The sequence below is a fragment of the Electrona antarctica genome (assembly GCF_951216825.1).
Source record: "Electrona antarctica genome assembly, chromosome: 6".
NCBI lineage: Eukaryota > Metazoa > Chordata > Actinopteri > Myctophiformes > Myctophidae > Electrona > Electrona antarctica.
The window spans coordinates 53,929,041-53,951,781 of record NC_136811.1 but is presented as its reverse complement, the minus strand read 5'-3'; the positions used below and the strand labels follow the sequence as shown (position 1 = coordinate 53,951,781).

Below are 22,741 nucleotides of genomic sequence, written 5' to 3'. Positions count from 1 at the left end.
AGTGGATCAGGAGGCAGAGAACTGCATGGTGGAGGACAGTGGCTCAGGAGGCAGGGAACCACATGGTGGTGGACAGTGGAACTGCATGTTGGAGGACAGTGGCTCAGGAGGCAGAGAACTGCATGGTGGTGGACAGTGGAACTGCATGTTGGTGGACAGTGGCTCAGGAGGCAGAGAACTGCATGGTGGAGGACAGTGGCTCAGGAGGCAGGGAACCACATGGTGGTGGACAGTGGAACTGCATGTTGGAGGACAGTGGCTCAGGAGGCAGAGAACTGCATGGTGGTGGACAGTGGAACTGCATGGCGGTGGACAGTGGCTCAGGAGGCAGAGAACGGCATGGTAACTCTGGATCGCCCAGAGTTAGTTTCGATTTTCGAGGCACGTATAAGGGCAAGACCTATACGCTGTAGAGTGCATTGCTGGAATTTGGCGGAATTAGTGGAATGTTGGCGGAAGTACCGCTCAAGGAAATTACATTGATGCTTTACAAATCTGTTTACATTCTCCCCTGTATATGAAACAGGGAGTGTTGCGATTGGTCGGAAAATATACTCGGACGGATGTTTCCGGCCAGACACTATGCAGTCTCTGCCTTATAAGCCCCAAACCAAACCACGGGTCGGGACCAAATGTTTTTTAAGGTAAACCACACCAATGCAAGGAGTTGAGTTGCAAGGAGTTGCATTGGTGTGGTTGACCAACACACAAAGTGTTGGCAAATACGGTAAATACTATGTGAAACGTCTATGGGAAACGCACGCACGCACGCACGCACGCACGCACGCACGCACGCACGCACGCACGCACGCACGCACGCACGCACGCACGCACGCACGCACGCACGCACGCACGCACACACATGCACATGCACACACACATGCACACAGACATACACACACACACACACACACCTGGTCTTTGGGGATGGATTTGATGTCGCCCACATCCAAGCGAGACAGAAAGCGCCCCATCATCTTCATCCACATCAGTTCGGAAGGACACTCATCATCACGTCCTGTCACGCACACACGAAAGCCCGGACGCACACACACACACACACACATGCACACACACACACACACACACACACGCACGCACGCATGCACACACACGCACGCACACACGCACACACACACACACACACAAAGCAATACACTGTAATGTAATGTATCAGTCAGCGTTCCAAATACTGAGCCCACTTAAAATACGGGTTTAAAGTCAGTGCTTCTCAAAGTATGATTATCTAAATGCACCATTTATATAGTATAGTATGATATCTAAATGCACCATTTATATAGTATAGTATGATATCTAAATGCACCATTTATATAGTATAGTATGATTATCTAAATGCACCATTTATATAGTATAGTATGATATCTAAATGCACCATTTATATAGTATAGTATGATATCTAAATGCACCATTTATATAGTATAGTATGATTATCTAAATGCACCATTTATATAGTATAGTATGATATCTAAATGCACCATTTATATAGTATAGTATGATATCTAAATGCACCATTTATATAGTATAGTATGATATCTAAATGCACCATTTATATAGTATAGTATGATATCTAAATGCACCATTTATATAGTATAGTATGATATCTAAATGCACCATTTATATAGTATAGTATGATATCTAAATGCACCATTTATATAGTATAGTATGATTATCTAAATGCACCATTTATATAGTATAGTATGATATCTAAATGCACCATTTATATAGTATAGTATGATATCTAAATGCACCATTTATATAGTATAGTATGATATCTAAATGCACCATTTATATAGTATAGTATGATATCTAAATGCACCATTTATATAGTATAGTATGATATCTAAATGCACCATTTATATAGTATAGTATGATATCTAAATGCACCATTTATATAGTATAGTATGATATCTAAATGCACCATTTATATAGTATAGTATGATTATCTAAATGCACCATTTATATAGTATAGTATGATATCTAAATGCACCATTTATATAGTATAGTATGATTATCTAAATGCACCATTTATATAGTATAGTATGATATCTAAATGCACCATTTATATAGTATAGTATGATATCTAAATGCACCATTTATATAGTATAGTATGATATCTAAATGCACCATTTATATAGTATAGTATGATATCTAAATGCACCATTTATATAGTATAGTATGATATCTAAATGCACCATTTATATAGTATAGTATGATATCTAAATGCACCATTTATATAGTATAGTATGATATCTAAATGCACCATTTATATAGTATAGTATGATATCTAAATGCACCATTTATATAGTATAGTATGATATCTAAATGCACCATTTATATAGTATAGTATGATATCTAAATGCACCATTTATATAGTATAGTATGATATCTAAATGCACCATTTATATAGTATAGTATGATATCTAAATGCACCATTTATATAGTATAGTATGATATCTAAATGCACCATTTATATAGTATAGTATGATATCTAAATGCACCATTTATATAGTATAGTATGATATCTAAATGCACCATTTATATAGTATAGTATGATATCTAAATGCACCATTTATCCTTCATGTTTTTGTTTGAGGAAGTTAGTGGAAGTAATTAATAAAATTACTTTTATATGGACCTTTGGCATACAAATATAGGGTCAGCTATGTCTCAACTATAAACTCGAAAAGTGTGGGGAAAAAAATCCCCACCACTGAAATGGCTAGTTGGTCCTATAGCCTCTCGTAGTGATACTATAATATCACTAGTTGGTCCTATAGCCTCTCGTAGTGATACTATAATATCACTAGTTGGTCCTATAGCCTCTCGTAGTGATACTATAATATCACTGTATCACTAGTTGGTCCTATAGCCTCTCGTAGTGATACTATAATATCACTGTATCACTAGTTGGTCCTATAGCCTCTCGTAGTGATACTATAATACCACTGTATCACTAGTTGGTCCTATAGCCTCTCGTAGTGATACTATAATACCACTGTATCACTAGTTGGTCCTATAGCCTCTCGTAGTGATACTATAATATCACTGTATCACTAGTTGGTCCTATAGCCTCTCGTAGTGATACTATAATATCACTAGTTGGTCCTATAGCCTCTCGTAGTGATACTATAATACCACTGTATCACTAGTTGGTCCTATAGCCTCTCGTAGTGATACTATAATATCACTAGTTGGTCCTATAGCCTCTCGTAGTGATACTATAATATCACTGTATCACTAGTTGGTCCTATAGCCTCTCGTAGTGATACTATAATATCACTGTATCACTAGTTGGTCCTATAGCCTCTCGTGATACTATAATACCACTGTATCACTAGTTGGTCCTATAGCCTCTCGTAGTGATACTATAATATCACTGTATCACTAGTTGGTCCTATAGCCTCTCGTAGTGATACTATAATATCACTAGTTGGTCCTATAGCCTCTCGTAGTGATACTATAATATCACTAGTTGGTCCTATAGCCTCTCGTAGTGATACTATAATATCACTAGTTGGTCCTATAGCCTCTCGTAGTGATACTATAATACCACTAGTTGGTCCTATAGCCTCTCGTAGTGATACTATAATATCACTGTATCACTAGTTGGTCCTATAGCCTCTCGTAGTGATACTATAATATCACTAGTTGGTCCTATAGCCTCTCGTAGTGATACTATAATATCACTAGTTGGTCCTATAGCCTCTCGTAGTGATACTATAATATCACTAGTTGGTCCTATAGCCTCTCGTAGTGATACTATAATACCACTGTATCACTAGTTGGTCCTATAGCCTCTCGTAGTGATACTATAATACCACTGTATCACTAGTTGGTCCTATAGCCTCTCGTAGTGATACTATAATAACACTAGTTGGTCCTATAGCCTCTCGTAGTGATACTATAATATCACTAGTTGGTCCTATAGCCTCTCGTAGTGATACTATAATACCACTGTATCACTAGTTGGTCCTATAGCCTCTCGTAGTGATACTATAATATCACTAGTTGGTCCTATAGCCTCTCGTAGTGATACTATAATATCACTAGTTGGTCCTATAGCCTCTCGTAGTGATACTATAATACCACTGTATCACTAGTTGGTCCTATAGCCTCTCGTAGTGATACTATAATATCACTAGTTGGTCCTATAGCCTCTCGTAGTGATACTATAATATCACTGTATCACTAGTTGGTCCTATAGCCTCTCGTAGTGATACTATAATACCACTGTATCACTAGTTGGTCCTATAGCCTCTCGTAGTGATACTATAATATCACTAGTTGGTCCTATAGCCTCTCGTAGTGATACTATAATACCACTGTATCACTAGTTGGTCCTATAGCCTCTCGTAGTGATACTATAATATCACTGTATCACTAGTTGGTCCTATAGCCTCTCGTAGTGATACTATAATATCACTGTATCACTAGTTGGTCCTATAGCCTCTCGTAGTGATACTATAATACCACTGTATCACTAGTTGGTCCTATAGCCTCTCGTAGTGATACTATAATATCACTGTATCACTAGTTGGTCCTATAGCCTCTCGTAGTGATACTATAATACCACTGTATCACTAGTTGGTCCTATAGCCTCTCGTAGTGATACTATAATATCACTAGTTGGTCCTATAGCCTCTCGTAGTGATACTATAATATCACTAGTTGGTCCTATAGCCTCTCGTAGTGATACTATAATATCACTGTATCACTAGTTGGTCCTATAGCCTCTCGTAGTGATACTATAATACCACTGTATCACTAGTTGGTCCTATAGCCTCTCGTAGTGATACTATAATATCACTAGTTGGTCCTATAGCCTCTCGTAGTGATACTATAATATCACTAGTTGGTCCTATAGCCTCTCGTAGTGATACTATAATACCACTGTATCACTAGTTGGTCCTATAGCCTCTCGTAGTGATACTATAATACCACTGTATCACTAGTTGGTCCTATAGCCTCTCGTAGTGATACTATAATATCACTAGTTGGTCCTATAGCCTCTCGTAGTGATACTATAATACCACTGTATCACTAGTTGGTCCTATAGCCTCTCGTAGTGATACTATAATATCACTAGTTGGTCCTATAGCCTCTCGTAGTGATACTATAATATCACTAGTTGGTCCTATAGCCTCTCGTAGTGATACTATAATACCACTGTATCACTAGTTGGTCCTATAGCCTCTCGTAGTGATACTATAATACCACTGTATCACTAGTTGGTCCTATAGCCTCTCGTAGTGATACTATAATAACACTAGTTGGTCCTATAGCCTCTCGTAGTGATACTATAATATCACTAGTTGGTCCTATAGCCTCTCGTAGTGATACTATAATAACACTAGTTGGTCCTATAGCCTCTCGTAGTGATACTATAATATCACTGTATCACTAGTTGGTCCTATAGCCTCTCGTAGTGATACTATAATACCACTAGTTGGTCCTATAGCCTCTCGTAGTGATACTATAATATCACTGGCTAGTTGGTCCTATAGCCTCTCGTAGTGATACTATAATATCACTAGTTGGTCCTATAGCCTCTCGTAGTGATACTATAATACCACTGTATCACTAGTTGGTCCTATAGCCTCTCGTAGTGATACTATAATATCACTAGTTGGTCCTATAGCCTCTCGTAGTGATACTATAATATCACTAGTTGGTCCTATAGCCTCTCGTAGTGATACTATAATACCACTGTATCACTAGTTGGTCCTATAGCCTCTCGTAGTGATACTATAATATCACTAGTTGGTCCTATAGCCTCTCGTAGTGATACTATAATACCACTGTATCACTAGTTGGTCCTATAGCCTCTCGTAGTGATACTATAATAACACTAGTTGGTCCTATAGCCTCTCGTAGTGATACTATAATATCACTAGTTGGTCCTATAGCCTCTCGTAGTGATACTATAATACCACTAGTTGGTCCTATAGCCTCTCGTAGTGATACTATAATATCACTGTATCACTAGTTGGTCCTATAGCCTCTCGTAGTGATACTATAATACCACTGTATCACTAGTTGGTCCTATAGCCTCTCGTAGTGATACTATAATATCACTAGTTGGTCCTATAGCCTCTCGTAGTGATACTATAATACCACTGTATCACTAGTTGGTCCTATAGCCTCTCGTAGTGATACTATAATAACACTAGTTGGTCCTATAGCCTCTCGTAGTGATACTATAATATCACTAGTTGGTCCTATAGCCTCTCGTAGTGATACTATAATACCACTGTATCACTAGTTGGTCCTATAGCCTCTCGTAGTGATACTATAATATCACTAGTTGGTCCTATAGCCTCTCGTAGTGATACTATAATATCACTAGTTGGTCCTATAGCCTCTCGTAGTGATACTATAATACCACTGTATCACTAGTTGGTCCTATAGCCTCTCGTAGTGATACTATAATATCACTAGTTGGTCCTATAGCCTCTCGTAGTGATACTATAATACCACTGTATCACTAGTTGGTCCTATAGCCTCTCGTAGTGATACTATAATAACACTAGTTGGTCCTATAGCCTCTCGTAGTGATACTATAATATCACTAGTTGGTCCTATAGCCTCTCGTAGTGATACTATAATACCACTGTATCACTAGTTGGTCCTATAGCCTCTCGTAGTGATACTATAATATCACTAGTTGGTCCTATAGCCTCTCGTAGTGATACTATAATATCACTGTATCACTAGTTGGTCCTATAGCCTCTCGTAGTGATACTATAATACCACTGTATCACTAGTTGGTCCTATAGCCTCTCGTAGTGATACTATAATACCACTGTATCACTAGTTGGTCCTATAGCCTCTCGTAGTGATACTATAATATCACTAGTTGGTCCTATAGCCTCTCGTAGTGATACTATAATACCACTGTATCACTAGTTGGTCCTATAGCCTCTCGTAGTGATACTATAATATCACTAGTTGGTCCTATAGCCTCTCGTAGTGATACTATAATACCACTGTATCACTAGTTGGTCCTATAGCCTCTCGTAGTGATACTATAATATCACTAGTTGGTCCTATAGCCTCTCGTAGTGATACTATAATATCACTAGTTGGTCCTATAGCCTCTCGTAGTGATACTATAATACCACTGTATCACTAGTTGGTCCTATAGCCTCTCGTAGTGATACTATAATATCACTAGTTGGTCCTATAGCCTCTCGTAGTGATACTATAATACCACTGTATCACTAGTTGGTCCTATAGCCTCTCGTAGTGATACTATAATATCACTAGTTGGTCCTATAGCCTCTCGTAGTGATACTATAATATCACTAGTTGGTCCTATAGCCTCTCGTAGTGATACTATAATACCACTAGTTGGTCCTATAGCCTCTCGTAGTGATACTATAATATCACTAGTTGGTCCTATAGCCTCTCGTAGTGATACTATAATATCACTAGTTGGTCCTATAGCCTCTCGTAGTGATACTATAATATCACTAGTTGGTCCTATAGCCTCTCGTAGTGATACTATAATATCACTGCGTGGATATTAATCTCGTCCCTCTCAGTGTTCGGATTTTTTGCAATGTCCCGCCCCATATTTGCATACTGGGCCCTGGTTGGTTAAAGCCTGGTTCCAGACAAATCTGGTTGGCTCGTCTCCACTTTGGCCGTGAAGTCCTCGCACAATTGAGAGGGTCTGTCTGGGGAAATATACATTGGGAGGGAGATGAAGGCTGGCTGCGCGATGTTAAGTTGGTCCTCACCTGGAGGAGGTCGCAGCGGGCCTGTTGGTCTGGGGGGTATCCCTGGGAGTGAAACCGACCAACTGGAAGGTTTCTTGGGTGGTTTCTCCGGAAGTGAGCCCGGTCCACTGGGAGGTTTTTTCGGGGGTTTCTCCTGAAGTGAGCCCGGTCCACTGGGAGGTTTTTTCGGGGGTTTCTCCTGAAGTGAGCCCGACCCACTGGGAGGTTCCTTGGGGGGTTTCTCCTGAAGTGAGCCCGACCCACTGGGAGGTTCCTTGGGGGGTTTCTCCTGAAGTGAGCCCGGTCCACTGGGAGGTTTCTTGGGGGGTTTCTCCTGAAGTGAGCCTGGTTCAGTGAGAGGGGCGAGTCTGGTTACGTTCCTGCACCTCCTCCACCGTCTCTTCACCCAGTCTCTGACCTGCAACCTCTGCCCCTCCGAAAACGACCCAAAGGCCTCGTTTAGCATCTCCATCCTGTCAGCAAAAAAACAAAAACACATATGTATGACTATACGGTTACATTCATCATCTCCACTCTAACCCTGACTCGGGGTAGAGTCGCTGCTTCTTCGCCTGGAAAGGAGCCAGCTTAGGTGGTTCGTGCATCTGGTTAGGATGCCTCTCGAGCGTCTCCCTAGGGAGGTCCTCGAGGACCTCGAGGAGACCTTCGGGGGAGACCATGGCACAGTTGGAGGGATTACTTCGAGTCACTTGCCTTGGAATGCCTCGGGATCCCCCAGGAGGAAATTACTAATGTTGCTCTGGGGAGGGAAATCTGGAGCTCTCTGGTGGAGCTGTTGCCCCCGCGACCCGACTACGGATAAGCGGATGAAGATGGATGAATGGATGGATCTCTATCTTGAGTCCTGACTGACCACCAACAAACTATACTTTAGCTGGGGACCCCTGGGGGTCCCCGGACCCCACTTTGGGAACCACTGAATTACACAACCCACAAAACCTTGAATCTCTGGTAGGAGACTCAATTAAGTCTCCTAATACTGAGCAGCCAGCCATGCAATTATTGGCTTAGAATGCTTCAAAAACAAACAATTTGTTCGCCATCCTATACCTGGTGATTTATGCCAGGTAGGATGCATAAATTACATCCGACTCCGGTGCTCTATTTTTCTCAAATTCTACTATACTTCAAAAGTATAGTAAGACACACACACACACACACACGCACACACACACGCACACGCACACGCACGCACAAGCACACACTCACATCTTCATCATGCGGGGCTGCTGTAAGGCGCGGGGCAGCTGCATCTTGGGAGGAGGTTTGTTCTGTAGGAGCGGCTTGGCGGCAGACACCAGGTCGTCATAGTCGCCTGGCTCCATGGCATCTGGCCCCTCGGCCCCCTCGCCTGTCACCGCGGCCCAGGACAGAGGGGCCAAGAACGCCTCCCCGAAACACTTAGACGGACCCTGGAGGGAGATACAAGTTACAATGTAGGCATTTAGCAGACGCTCTTATCCAGAGTGACCTACAATATGCAAGGTGTAGTCACCAGTGTAGTGTAGTCTGTATCAAATGCTATCTAAGTCTACAAAGATGCTATCTAAGGGGGTAGGGTAAGTCTATGGGCCATGATGGAGTCTGAAAAGGTGGGTTTTCAGACTGCAGCGGAAGATTGGGAGTGATGCTGCAGTTCTGACTGCAACAGGAAGTGCATTCCACAGTTTTGGGACGTGTGGAGCGTTGTCCCGGCGTTTTTAGTGACGGTTCTTCCAGCTTCCCTGCGTTGGCTGATCTGAGTGCGTGGGAGGGTTTGTAGGGTTCAATCATACTTGCAAGATCAGAGTTTTGTATTCTGTGCGGGCAGCGACCGGGAGCCAGTGGAGGGAGCGGAGCAGGGGGGAGACATGTGAGAATTTTGGCTGGTTGAAGACCAAGCGAGCTGCGGCATTCGTTAGTGGGTAAAGTAATAATATTACAGTAATATATTACTAGTAACTTGTTACTGCCCAACACTGAACAAGGACCACAATGGAAACAAGTCTCCGGGGCTTTCATGTGGATTTATCCCTTTTAATTCATTTTCAAAACAAGTTATACATTTCCCAGTCCGGCGACGCGTTATAGCCTATAGTTACTGGCATGCATTTTAACCCACTTAGACCTGAGGCCGATTCTAAAAAAATGGCTTCTAAATCCTTTCAGTTTTCTTAAAAAACTATGTATATGTCAGTGGTGCTCAACCTTTTTCATGTCAAGGACCCCCAGAATTATCTGTATTTGGCTGCGGACCCCCATTGAAAAACATGTTGTTCCAGGAACCGCTCCAGAAGCAAAGATTTTAGTTAAAACGTTCACTGTGAAAGAATATATATATCCAAAGATTTGCGGCACATTTTCAGGATTCAAAAAATAAATAGCAAATCTACAAGCTCGTAGCGCGGCACTCGGTGCCGCGCTATGAGCTTGTAGATCTGCTATTTTTAGCTAAAGTATAACATAATACGAAATGAGAAAGAGCAGGGAACTTCAGAGGGTTAAAGGTTCATTATATGATCCGACTTCTACTCTCACACTAGCGGTGTCTGTGACTGACCACTAGCTCGCTCTGTTTTCAAACTGTGGTTGTTAAGAAACTACATTGGAGCTGGGGATGGAACACTGACCGTATAGTTCTTCATCATCCTGATGAGAGATGGAAGCTCTGTGCAGTTCCACACATCATCTGTCATGTTCTGGAGAGAGAGTAGAGAGAGGGAGAGGGAGAGAGAGAGAGGGGGAGAGAGAGAGAGAGAGAGAGAGAGAGAGAGTTGTTGTTGTTATTATTGACACATTTATTTCTTTAAATGGGTACCCATGAGCTTGATTCTGATGACATTACCGTCCAATCAGTTTGCCTGTGGACCACTTTTTGAGGCTAATTCAGAAAACCCCAGACCACAGAAAATCTACTGAATGTTCAAAAGTTAATGTTTTTTTTTGGGGTGCAATTGAGGTCAGAAAACCTACACAAATCTGCATGTCACTGCTTGCATACGTGTGTAAGTTGATTGACAAATAAAACCTTGATTGTTGTTGGTACGTCATCTTGGGTCCTGTATTTAATCTTGATCTTGCATTTTCCGTTCCTCCTGCACTTGATCTTGATCTTGACTCTCATCTCATTGACCTTCTTGATCTTGAGAAGGAGAGATTCGGTCAGTTGGACAGAGAGAGAGAGAGAGAGAGAGAGAGGTGGGGGGGGGGGCAGACGAGTCAAGCAAATCTGACTAAACAAAGTCATAGTTTCATTGTTTGTTATTCACTTGTTTTCATTATTATTATTATATGTTATATTCATAATTGTCAGGATGTTTATTCATCTGTTGTCCCTGTATACACAATGCTATGATTTGTTTTATGTTAAATTAGGGATGTCCCGATACACTTTTTTCGCTTCCGATCCGATCCCGATACCACAATTTGTTTGTGTTAGCCGATACCGAATACCGATACCAGTGTCGTGATCTCATGTTGTGTTCATAGCAATCTAGCTATATATCTCATGTTGTGTTCATAGCAATCTAGCTATATATCTCATGTTGTGTTCATAGCAATCTAGCTATATATCTCATGTTGTGTTTATAGCAGACTATAGCAGACAAATGTGCACTTGCAGTTTGGGCAACTCCAAAGCAAACTCCACATTTTATTTACCTGCCATAGTGTCAAACCCTTACCCCTCTGTGTCGGATCTGTGGTTAGACTGGCATATTGACAGATACCGATATGACCCGATATGAGAAATAAGGGCCGATCCGATACTTTTCCCGATACCGATACAGTATCGGGACATCTCTAGTTAAATGTATGCTTGGGCAATGTAAGACATCATTATTTTATCGTGCCAATAAAGCATTTTAAAATTGAAAAGGAAACATGAAAATTGAGAGAGAGGGAGAGAGAGAGAGAGAGAGAGAGAGAGAGAGAGAGAGAGAGAGAGAGAGAGAGAGAGAGAGAGAGAGAGAGAGAGAGAGAGAGATAGAGAGAGAGAGAGGGGGGAGGGAGGGAGATAGAGTGTTTGCAAAAGTATTCATTTGACATTCAGTATTAGCATAACTATCATAATGCACGTGTACATGTGTTAGTGTATAGGTCAGCTTTCTAAAGATCGTATTAACCCCGTAAGCAGCCTTTCATGACAAAAAAAACCTAAACCCCCCCATTATTGAGCGGAGTACCTCAGGGCACTATACCAGTACCTCTTCTGTTTTCGCTCTTGTTGATCTGCTATTTTCCTACGAAGGTTTCACGTGGGGTTTAAGCATATAGTTAATAAGAGACGGCACCGGATTTCTCCTCCCATCCCCTTGCATTGATTGAGTTGCTCACCCAGCAGCGCGTTTTCACCCCTTCTGACTGGTGTTGTAACCTAACAGAGTGCATTCTGGGTTGGAATTGAATGGGCCACATGAACGCGCTGGGCCGAAAACATGAACGAGTACCGCTCGTGCGTGCGTGCGTGCGTGCGTGCGTGCGTGCGTGCGTGCGTGCGTGCGTGCGTGCGTGCGTGCGTGCGTGCGCGAGTGAGTCATGATTCATGAACGAGCACCGCCGCTGTGTACTGGCTCGGCCCCTTCATGTCTATGGCCCAGTTCCGCTCAAGCTTTCGGCCACCATGTCCATTTCGCTTCAACGTTTCCTCTCGGTTGCTGCGGGGCTTGGGTTTCAGTGGTTAAAAGTGGCATTATTTCTGCCTATATAGACTTCATACCAGTGATGATTTCGTCGACTAAAACTAAGACTACCTTTTTCCACTGACTAAATAAAAACTAAACTATATGATGACTCAAAACTAAGACAAAATATACTGACAATTTCGTCAACAAATAAAAACTATAGACTATAATGTTAGGAAGGGACTAGTAGACAGGAGATCCAGTGCAAGTCATTTTACAATTGGTTGCTGACACGTTGTGAGCTTGTAGATCGGCTATTTTCAGCCAACGGCAAAAATACATGTAAGTCGACTAAATCAACTGTAGATTTAGTCGACTAAAATCACATGATATTTAGTCGACTAAAACTAGACTTACACTATAACATTCCAGGTGACTCAAATGTGATGTGACTAAAACAAAATGAAAACTATTCAAGACACTACGACTAAAAACTCAAATCAAAATTAGCTGTCAAAAACAACATACCCAGTCCGGTATGGGTTCCGCCATGGCTCTGGACGTGTCCGGGCGAGCGTCCACACCAGGCACAGTGGACACGATGGACTGGAAGTCATAGAGCATGTCTTCGTCGTCCTCTGATCCTCCCTCTGCCTCTGTATCACTGACACACAATAACAACATCATTACAGTATAGGCAGTGCTGGAAAAGTTACTTGGCCGGTAGCCCAAGTCTGGCAGTGTCCCACGGCCTTTACTGCATGTCACCCCCCATCTCTCTCCCCATTTCCTGTCAGCCTACTGTCCCTCTATACAAAATAGTAAAATAAAGGTGAAAGCCACAAAAAAACGGTCCTACTCTCACCTATGGTCATGAAGTGTGGGTCATGACCGAAACAATAAGGTTGCGAATACAAGCGGCCGAAATGAGTTTTCTTCAACGGGTGGCTGGAATCTCCCTTAGAGATTGAGAAGTAGAGTCGCTGCTTCTTCGCCTGGAATGGAGCCAGCTTAGGTGGTTCAGGCATCTGGTTAGGTTGCCTCTCGGGCGTCTCCCTAGAGAGGTCCTCGAGGCACGTCCCACTGGGAGGAGACCCTGAGGCAGACCAAGGCGCAGTTGGAGGAAACACTCACTCAATCGACTCACTGGCCTTGGAACGTCTCGGGATCCCCCAGGAGGAAGTTACTAATGTTGCTCTGGAGAGGGAAGTCCCCAAAAGTCTCACAGTACCCAGTTTGTTCCGGACGGTTTAAGGCCCGCCCTTCCGGCTCACCATTTGTCAGCCTTCTGATTGGTCCCTGACTGACTAACCAGCAGGCTCTTTCCTTGCCTTGTTCCTTGCCTTGTTCCACCCTGGTTCCACCTTGTTTATGTTGAATTTGCCAAAGTGTCATTTTTGGGAAAAAAACGTAAAACAAACATGATATGCCCAGTCGCCATGCTGCACCTGTGATGTTCCTTTTTTACTGACACCAAGTTTAAAATAAGAATTGAATTCACAGAATATCAATACGAACCAACTGAAAAACACCTTATTTCAAAGGTAGTGGATGGAGAGAGAGGATTTTTGTCCAACCACGAAACGGCAACCAATGGGTGCGAAGAGGGGCACAACCACGGGCGGGACTTGACAAAGGGTCAATTCACACTTACACTTACAGACAAGTGTGCATCGTTTCCGTATCCGCTGTAGAGTCTATAATAGCCTGGCACAGGCAGCATGCTTTCTGGTATAGAGGGGTGGGTAGCGCATGGAGCTTGTATAGAGGGGTGGGTAGCGCATGGAGCTTGTATAGAGGGGTGGGTAGAGCATGGAGCTTGTATAGAGGGGTGGGTAGAGCATGGAGCTTGTATAGAGGGGTGGGTAGAGCATGGAGCTTGTATAGAGGGGTGGGTAGCGCATGGAGCTTGTATAGAGGGGTGGGTAGAGCATGGAGCTTGTATAGAGGGGTGGGTAGCGCATGGAGCTTGTATAGAGGGGTGGGTAGAGCATGGAGCTTGTATAGAGGGGTGGGTAGAGCATGGAGCTTGTATAGAGGGGTGGGTAGAGCATGGAGCTTGTATAGAGGGGTGGGTAGCGCATGGAGCTTGTATAGAGGGGTGGGTAGAGCATGGAGCTTGTATAGAGGGGTGGGTAGCGCATGGAGCTTGTATAGAGGGGTGGGTAGAGCATGGAGCTTGTATAGAGGGGTGGGTAGCGCATGGAGCTTGTATAGAGGGGTGGGTAGAGCATGGAGCTTGTATAGAGGGGTGGGTAGCGCATGGAGCTTGTATAGAGGGGTGGGTAGAGCATGGAGCTTGTATAGAGGGGTGGGTAGCGCATGGAGCTTGTATAGAGGGGTGGGTAGAGCATGGAGCTTGTATAGAGGGGTGGGTAGTGCATGGAGCTTGTATAGAGGGGTGGGTAGAGCATGGAGCTTGTATAGAGGGGTGGGTAGCGCATGGAGCTTTCTGGTATAGAGGGGTGGGTAGCGCATGGAGCTTGTATAGAGGGGTGGGTAGCGCATGGAGCTTGTATAGAGGGGTGGGTAGCGCATGGAGCTTGTATAGAGGGGTGGGTAGCGCATGCATGGAGCTTGTATAGAGGGGTGGGTAGCGCATGGAGCTTGTATAGAGGGGTGGGTAGCGCATGGAGCTTGTATAGAGGGGTGGGTAGCGCATGGAGCTTGTATAGAGGGGTGGGTAGAGCATGGAGCTTGTATAGAGGGGTGGGTAGCGCATGGAGCTTGTATATATATAATATCTAGAGTACCAAAGTTTGACATCACTGATTGTCAAAATATATGACATTTTATAAACGTTGAGCCTACCAATGATTCCCTGTGCACTCATTTCTAACTGATGTGCTGAAGAACTGAATTACCTGTCAGACGCCCGTGGAGGCATCACCATGGGAATGCGGTATCCTGTAACATAGCAACAAGTTACTCACTTGATCACTCAACCTCACTCACCTCACGCACGCACGCTCGCTCACACAAGGCAAAAACAATCCTCCTCACCCATTTCCAGGCACTTCATCATCTGTAGGGAGGTAAGACAAGCAAGCATCAGTACCACCACCACAACAACAAGAACAACAACAACAACAACAAATATTATTATTATAGCAGTGTTAATTTTGTTGACTAAGACTAAGACTAAGACTAAGACTAAAAGACTGAAAAACGAATGTTTTTGATATTTAGTCGTCTAAGACTATAGACTAAGACTAAACCATTTCAGAAGACTAAATAGGACTGAGACTAAAGGTGTTAGGCAAAAGACTAAGACTAAATCTTTTCTGGCAAAATTAACATTGCATTAAAACTAAGACTAAAATACTAAGAATGTTATAGTCGACTAAGACTAGACTAAGACAAAATGTGTGTTATTCAAAAGACAAAGACTAAACCCAAATCTGCTGAAAAACAACAACACTGTACTATAGACACCAAAAGATCATAATTAAATATTATATGAAGAATACATTTAAAAAAAGACAATTACCAATGATTTAGCCACGCTCCTGGAGGAAGGCGGTGGTTTTGGGCAGAACTTTGTTGTGATGTAACCTACATTAAGTGCGCACGCACGCACGCACGCACGCACGCACGCACGCACGCACGCACGCACGCACACACACACACACACGCACACGCACACACACACGCACACACACACACACACACTTTTTACTTTTTCCACCCCTTTTAACTTTTTCCACCCCAGTATTGTGACTTAGACATGGGTTAATATGGGGTGTTGTTTCCCTGAGTAGCTGACCTGAAAGCCCCTCGACTCTGCCAAGGCCCCTCCCAATACCGTCAATGACCCCACCTGAAAAATATTGTTTTTATTTAATTTCTAATGCATTTAGTTATAGTTATGTTAAGTTTATGAACTAAATGCAAATACATTTGACATAAAAAAGACAATAGTTTTAATACTAGTTATTCAGGCTTCAGCTACTAATATAGACTGAAGTAATTAAAGCGGGTCATGGTTGGGAATTGGTTTGGAATTGTAACAGCTGAAATCAATAATATAGCAGTATTCTGATATTATCCTGAGGGCCGCATTAAGTGATGGTGTGGCCCCTGGGCCACCAGTTGCCCATGTATGAGCTAGGGGATGAGCGAGTGACGTCAGGACTGGGTTGGGTAACCGAATAACAAATGGTGGGTATACCGGGTATACCCATGCAAATAATTGAATGAAAATAACATTTAATGCAGCATGGCATTAACCTGATGTTGGGGATGTTGTGGTCTCCAATGTCTCAGACTGACAGACCATCATGAGGAGAACAACCACTGTCCCCCATCTGGGAGCCATGATGGAAGAGCTCGGATCGACCCTGTAGTAGAATAAAATAGAAATTAAAGTCAAGGATTTGATTGATTGATTGATTGATTGATAGATAGATTGATTGATTGATTGATTGATTGAATACTTAATTAGTCAAAATTGTAAACAGCAAAGTAACACATGGGCTAAAAGAATAGCACAAGAAGTCCTGCAGGGGATTTGTTTCCATCGTGGCCTGATGTACAATTCCGAGAGTTCAATTAATCAGCAGAGCATAACATATTAAAACACATTAACTGCCAGTAACGCCCCAGGACGTCAGACCAAATCCAACCCGCTAACCCCCATCGCCTCCAGACGTCAGAACCGTGTTTTCATTGATTGTGTTAGATTTGCGCCCCTTCGCCAACGTATACGAATCGCACATTGCAGAGCCAAAAGCAATTTCACTGCCACCCATGATAGGGGGCACAAATGCTACAAATGCCACTATCTGTTGCTGAAACATACACAGATCTTCCAGTGTGTCATGTGTCACAGGGTTGTGAAACTCGGCGACATTTCCCTGTAACACAAAAAACTAAACACAATATATCATGAACGTAACATCCAGTCGAGTGAGTCGACCCCAAATTGGAATCTCATGTCGGAGAGGCCTAAAAGCAATTTCACTTCTGCCACACAGACAAACAAACAGTTGCACTTTCTGTCATACAAACTTAATTCCCCCCCCACGGCTTCCTCGTGTCCTGACAACTGTGTGTGTGTGGGGGGCACGGCTGCGACTGATGCGGCCCTGGGTACTGGGTAGGGCAACTACCGCTAATATATTCACCTGTTTCGGCGGGAAGGTACTGGGGATCCTTGTGTGTGTGTGCTTCACTTCCTTCAGCCAGTGTGTTGCCATGTCTGATTATTCTAAGCGACCTTTGGCTTGTTTTTCTGTAAAGTCGCTTGTAAATAAATCATTGGTAGTTGCTGGTTGTGGGTTTTTTTTTGGGGCTTGTTTCTAAAGTGTACAGTAGTTGCTTATTTGGGCTTGCTTCCTAATGTTGTTTGAACCAGTGGTTTCCCACATTTCATCACGTCAAGGAACCCCAGATTAATTTGTAATTGTCCACGGACATCCATCTGAAAATATTTTGTGACATTGTTGTTAAAATTGCAGCTTGTAGATCTGCCATTTTCACATTTGTGCTTGTTTTGACCTGGCCACCTTGTTTCTCACTAAATCTGGCAACACAGAGGAAGAGGAAGTTATGCACGCACAAAATGCAAATACTTTCCTAGGCTGTGTGTGCTCCACTTCCTGTCGATTTGATCCAATGAAATCCAATGAAACTGGTAAGATGACCAATGATGTCCAATGAAATTGACAGGAAGTGGAACACACACAGGAAAAAGGTGAATAGGAAACCGATCAATAGGCCTGGCGGAGATCTGCACTCAGAGGAGCACCACCTTGGCTTAGTTGGTATCTGCATGTTATAGACGCCTTAACAGACGACATCACACTGATAAGCAACAGCATGCGCGCATACCGGCAGCACAAGAACCCTGCCTCTCATAAGATGCAATGGAAAACTGCACTCACATGTAAAAAATGCACCATCAAACTTTCAGATGCTGTTTTTCTCCCAGTGTGGAGGAAGAATGATTAGGATTTTTATTGTGATCTCTCGCCCTTGAAATATATAATCCTTGGTTTCTGTTGTGTTTGAACAATAATAGCAATTCAAATCAGTTGTCCTCAAAACCACACCTCCAGTCGCTGTCATAAGAACGGGAGGTGCGCTCATGAAGAGCCTGTTTGTGCACGGCTGCACGCGCACCCACAACCCATCAAGTATAATGTATGCTTTGTCCCGTGATGGTGTCGCGCACGCAGACCTCTACGCTCACAACAGTCGTATCCGCGATGCGAGGTGAGCTTGTATATCAGCTGTTCTCTGTGGGCAATACTGTTGCTCTTTGAAGTATAAATGTCTCCTATAGGGTGCATCTCACTAGCCAACACACAAGAGGAGGTTGAATGAACTGAAACCAGCGCACCATCTGTTGGGAATTGATTACATGAAACAGTCACCCGTGCGCCCAGTCCCAATGTTTGTAAACAAATGATTGGTCTATTGCAGTAGGCTATATGGTGCTGTGTCACTGCTTGCCTATCGGGCTCATGCGGCCCTTTAGCCGTCTTGTAGAGTACGCGCCAGAGGATTTATAAGGCCCGGGTTCGCCTCCCGGCCGAGGCTACATTATTTCACATACAGTATCCTGTCCATCAGTCACATCCTCCATGGAAACTCCTGCATATATACCTGCCTAGCAACCAGTCTTCTCACATCACTGGGAGGATACTGTATGTATGTACATGCCTAGCAACCAGTCTGCTGACATTCACCACAGGGAGGATGAAGCCACTGGGAGCACTGGAGAAAAACAACCTGTCATGTTCTACACCAGTGGTTCTCAACCTCTGGCTCTGGACCCCAGTTCAAATATGATTATTGTGGCGGGGGTCACACAAATAACTCTGGGAGTGTACACGAGTAACCAAATGGACCCATAAAGGGTAGAAATGGTACATTTATACACTCAGAGTTAAAGGAGAATTCCAGATTAGTCGTTTTCTTACGTTAACCTGTTGTTATTATATCCAATAACGAGTGGTACAGGTGGAAAAATTACATAACACCATCCATAGTGCAGCGCAGCTCTGACGCGGTGCACGCTGGATCTGTCTTTCATAATGACCAAAGTCGTTTGCACAGTGTTTTGTCCCAAACGGGCTTCTGTAACAAGGCGAATGAGCCTAAACTGCTCTTAATCTGAATGTTGTTGTTTTTGTTTTTTCGCCTCTACGACTCTAAAGGCGATAGCCCAGAAGCTCACATTTACATATTACATAATGTTCTGTGTGGTTTCCTTCTGTCTCATTTACATATTACATAATGTTCTGTGTGGTTTCCTTCTGTCTGGTTTTGACTGTCACCTGTTTTGCATTCACATTTGAATTCACCCTAGAAGTTCACAACAAGCATTATAACTAAAATTAAAGATATATTATATAATTTTAAAAGGTTGATGGCACAGCCCACAGCCCCACACCATATGATAATGACATCAATGGTGAACACTAGAGTTAAAGTTACTGCTACGTATAGCCTGTATACATGCTTGGTGTGATCATTTGGTTCCATTTGTACCATTTGTTTCCATTTGTACACTCTCAGACTCAAGTTACAGACATGTAAGGTTCCATTTGTACACTCTCAGAGTTACAGACCTGTAAGGTTCCATTTGTACACTCTCAGAGTTACAGACCTGTAAGGGTCCATTTGTACACTCTCAGAGTTACAGACCTGTAAGGTTCCATTTGTACACTCTCAGAGTTACAGACCTGTAAGGTTCCATTTGTACACTCTCAGAGTTACAGACCTGTACGGTTCCATTTGTACACTCTCAGAGTTACAGACCTGTAAGGTTCTATTTGTACACTCTCAGAGTTACAGACCTGTAAGGTTCTATTTGTACACTCTCAGAGTTACAGACCTGTAAGGTTCCATTTGTACACTCTCAGAGTTACAGACCTGTAAGGGTCCATTTGTACACTCTCAGAGTTACAGACCTGTAAGGTTCCATTTGTACACTCTCAGAGTTACAGACCTGTAAGGTTCCATTTGATTCCATGTGTATACACTTTCAGAGTTACAGACCTGTAAGGGTCCATTTGGTTCCATGTGTTACGCACTCAGAGTTACATGCAGAACCACAATGTAAGGGTCCATTTGGAACCCCCTATAAGAACCCTGGGGGTCCCTGGACCATACTTTGACAACCATTGACTTACAGACAATAACAGACTATAGGTAGCAGTGGTACAGTGGTGGAAAGTAACTAAATACATTTACTTAAGTGCAATTTCATACTTTTACTTCTACTCCACAACGAGTAGAAGGTTTTCCTTCAATACAGTAATTTGAAAACATTAGTTACAACTTACTTTGCAGAATTACGTTATAACAAAACATGCATTAAGCCAAATGTATTTGTCTATTAAAAACAATATAGCATGATGTACGTAATTCACAACAACTACGGCTACTCACCTGATGTTGGTGTATGTTGAGATGCAGCCGTGTTGTAGAACACCCTCTCTTCTGCCTCTCTCTCTCTCTCTGTAATGACTGATGCTGCTCTGCTGATCCACAGGTGCATGGGAGGGAGGGAAGGAGAGAGAGAGAGAGAGAGAGAGAGAGAGAGAGAGAGAGAGAGAGAGAGAGAGAGAGAGAGAGAGAGAGAGAGAGAGAGAGTGTGTGCGCGCGCGCGTGCGTGCGTGCGTGCGTGCGTGCGTGCGTGCGTGCGTGTGTGTGTGTGTGTGTGTGTGTGTGTGTGTGTGTGTGTGTGTGTGTGTGTGTGTGTGTGTGTGGTGCGTGCGTGCGTGCGTGCGTGCGTGCGTGGTTTGAAATACAAAGAGTGTAGAATGTAATTATCATATCAAGCAGACATGGTCCAGGCAGCCATGTCTTTGTTTAGAGCCTATACAGGATGCAGTTGTGATTTGTTTGTCTAAATCTTTAGGGCTGACTGACATCAAGTCATCGCGTCACATTTGTGTATTCAGATGTTGTTGACCAGTACAGGGTTCGACTTTGGGCTTGTTTAGTTGCTTGTAAATAATATTGGTGGAGTGTGTTTTTTTGGGCTTGTTTCTAAAGTGTATAGTTATTTGGACTCCCAAATTAATATGTATTTGTCTGCGGACCCCCCATATGAAAATATTTACTGGCAGGGACTGGCCCATTCACCCATTCACACACCCATTCATACACCCATTCACACACCCATTCACACACCCATTTACACACACATTCACACACACATTCATACACCGATGTCGGAGGAAACCGTGCAAGGCACCAACCTGCACATCGGGAGCAATTAGGGGTTCAGAGTCTTGCTCAAGGACACTTCGACCCGGGTTTGAACTGGGAACCTTGCGGTTTCCATACGGTCACTCTACCCCAATGGAACCAAATGGACCGGTGTATAAGGTCCACTTGGACCAGATGCTGAGACCCAGTGATGTAAGGAGATGTATCCTATAGCAACAGAACATCAACACGTGTGTCTTCCTGTGAAACACGTTGTCGTCTGCATCAGGAAACCACGTATGTCCAAGACTGCTACTTTAAGAAGTGGAAAAAATTACTTGAACTGAGTCTTTATTTTCTCTCTTTAAAAAAAAACTTTTGATCAAAGTAAAACAAAATAAATGTGTCAGCTTATTTTTTTCTCAACTTAAAACAAAAATGCCTTCTACAAAGCAAATATTTACATTACCTTAAATTAAGTGAATGAGTTCAACCAATGATATATATTTTGAATTATTAATTCCTACGGTACTTTGGATCAATATTCTCGTAGAATTTTCACATCTGTTTAAGCGTTTATTTTAATTTGAATATATCTTACAACCCATGAATATTGTTATATTATAATCAAATCGTGAATTCTAGTTGTTCCAGAAGCAAAGATATGAGTTTAAAAAAATGTTCGCTCTGAAAGAATATATATTCCAAATTTTCACGATTTTTCTAAAATAGCAGATCTACAAGCTTCTTCTATTTATCTATTTCTAGCTTTGTATCTTTGTAACTGAAGTTGAAACCACCTCGACTTTTTTTGTAGGCGTGTAGCTGTTTTGCAGCAGCTACAAACGTTGGGATGAATCTTTGTATCTTTGTAACTGAAGTTGAAACCACCTCGACTTTTTTTGTAGGCGTGTAGCTGTTTTGCAGCAGCTAGTACAAACGTTGGGATGAATCTTTGTATCTGCATGTCGCTGTGCTTCCACTGTAATCAGAAAAATGACCCGCACACCGTCTGCACTTGCAATACGAACTTTATTTAGGCAACGTTTCGAAGCGTTGCCTAAATAAAGCAGGTCTGCGGGTCTGTGTGCACTTTGTGTAGCATTTTTTCTGATTACATTGAGCCCTGCCTACGCAGTACGCACCCGTCTCGCATGCATAAGACTTTGTTGCCTACTGTGCTTCCATTGAAAATGAATGGTTGACTGTATC

At 42.8% G+C, this 22,741-nt stretch overlaps 1 protein-coding gene across 1 annotated transcript in view; it reads right to left on the bottom strand.

Moving 5' to 3' along the window:
- otoa (otoancorin) overlaps nucleotides 1-20,810 on the bottom strand; it is a 51,363-nt gene extending 30,553 nt beyond the window's left edge. Inside the window, exons 1-12 of the mRNA XM_079502686.1 lie at nucleotides 20,765-20,810; nucleotides 16,595-16,704; nucleotides 16,131-16,184; nucleotides 15,855-15,919; nucleotides 15,368-15,389; nucleotides 15,229-15,271; nucleotides 12,893-13,028; nucleotides 10,771-10,884; nucleotides 10,373-10,441; nucleotides 8,973-9,175; nucleotides 7,764-8,215; nucleotides 915-1,018 (exon numbers count right to left, since the gene is read on the bottom strand). Of these exons, the coding sequence (XP_079358812.1) occupies nucleotides 915-1,018; nucleotides 7,764-8,215; nucleotides 8,973-9,175; nucleotides 10,373-10,441; nucleotides 10,771-10,884; nucleotides 12,893-13,028; nucleotides 15,229-15,271; nucleotides 15,368-15,389; nucleotides 15,855-15,919; nucleotides 16,131-16,184; nucleotides 16,595-16,682 (1,350 nt within the window). The 5' untranslated portion in view covers nucleotides 16,683-16,704; nucleotides 20,765-20,810. The remainder of the gene's footprint in view (nucleotides 1-914; nucleotides 1,019-7,763; nucleotides 8,216-8,972; nucleotides 9,176-10,372; nucleotides 10,442-10,770; nucleotides 10,885-12,892; nucleotides 13,029-15,228; nucleotides 15,272-15,367; nucleotides 15,390-15,854; nucleotides 15,920-16,130; nucleotides 16,185-16,594; nucleotides 16,705-20,764) is intronic.
- Nucleotides 20,811-22,741: the final 1,931 nt, after the last annotated feature.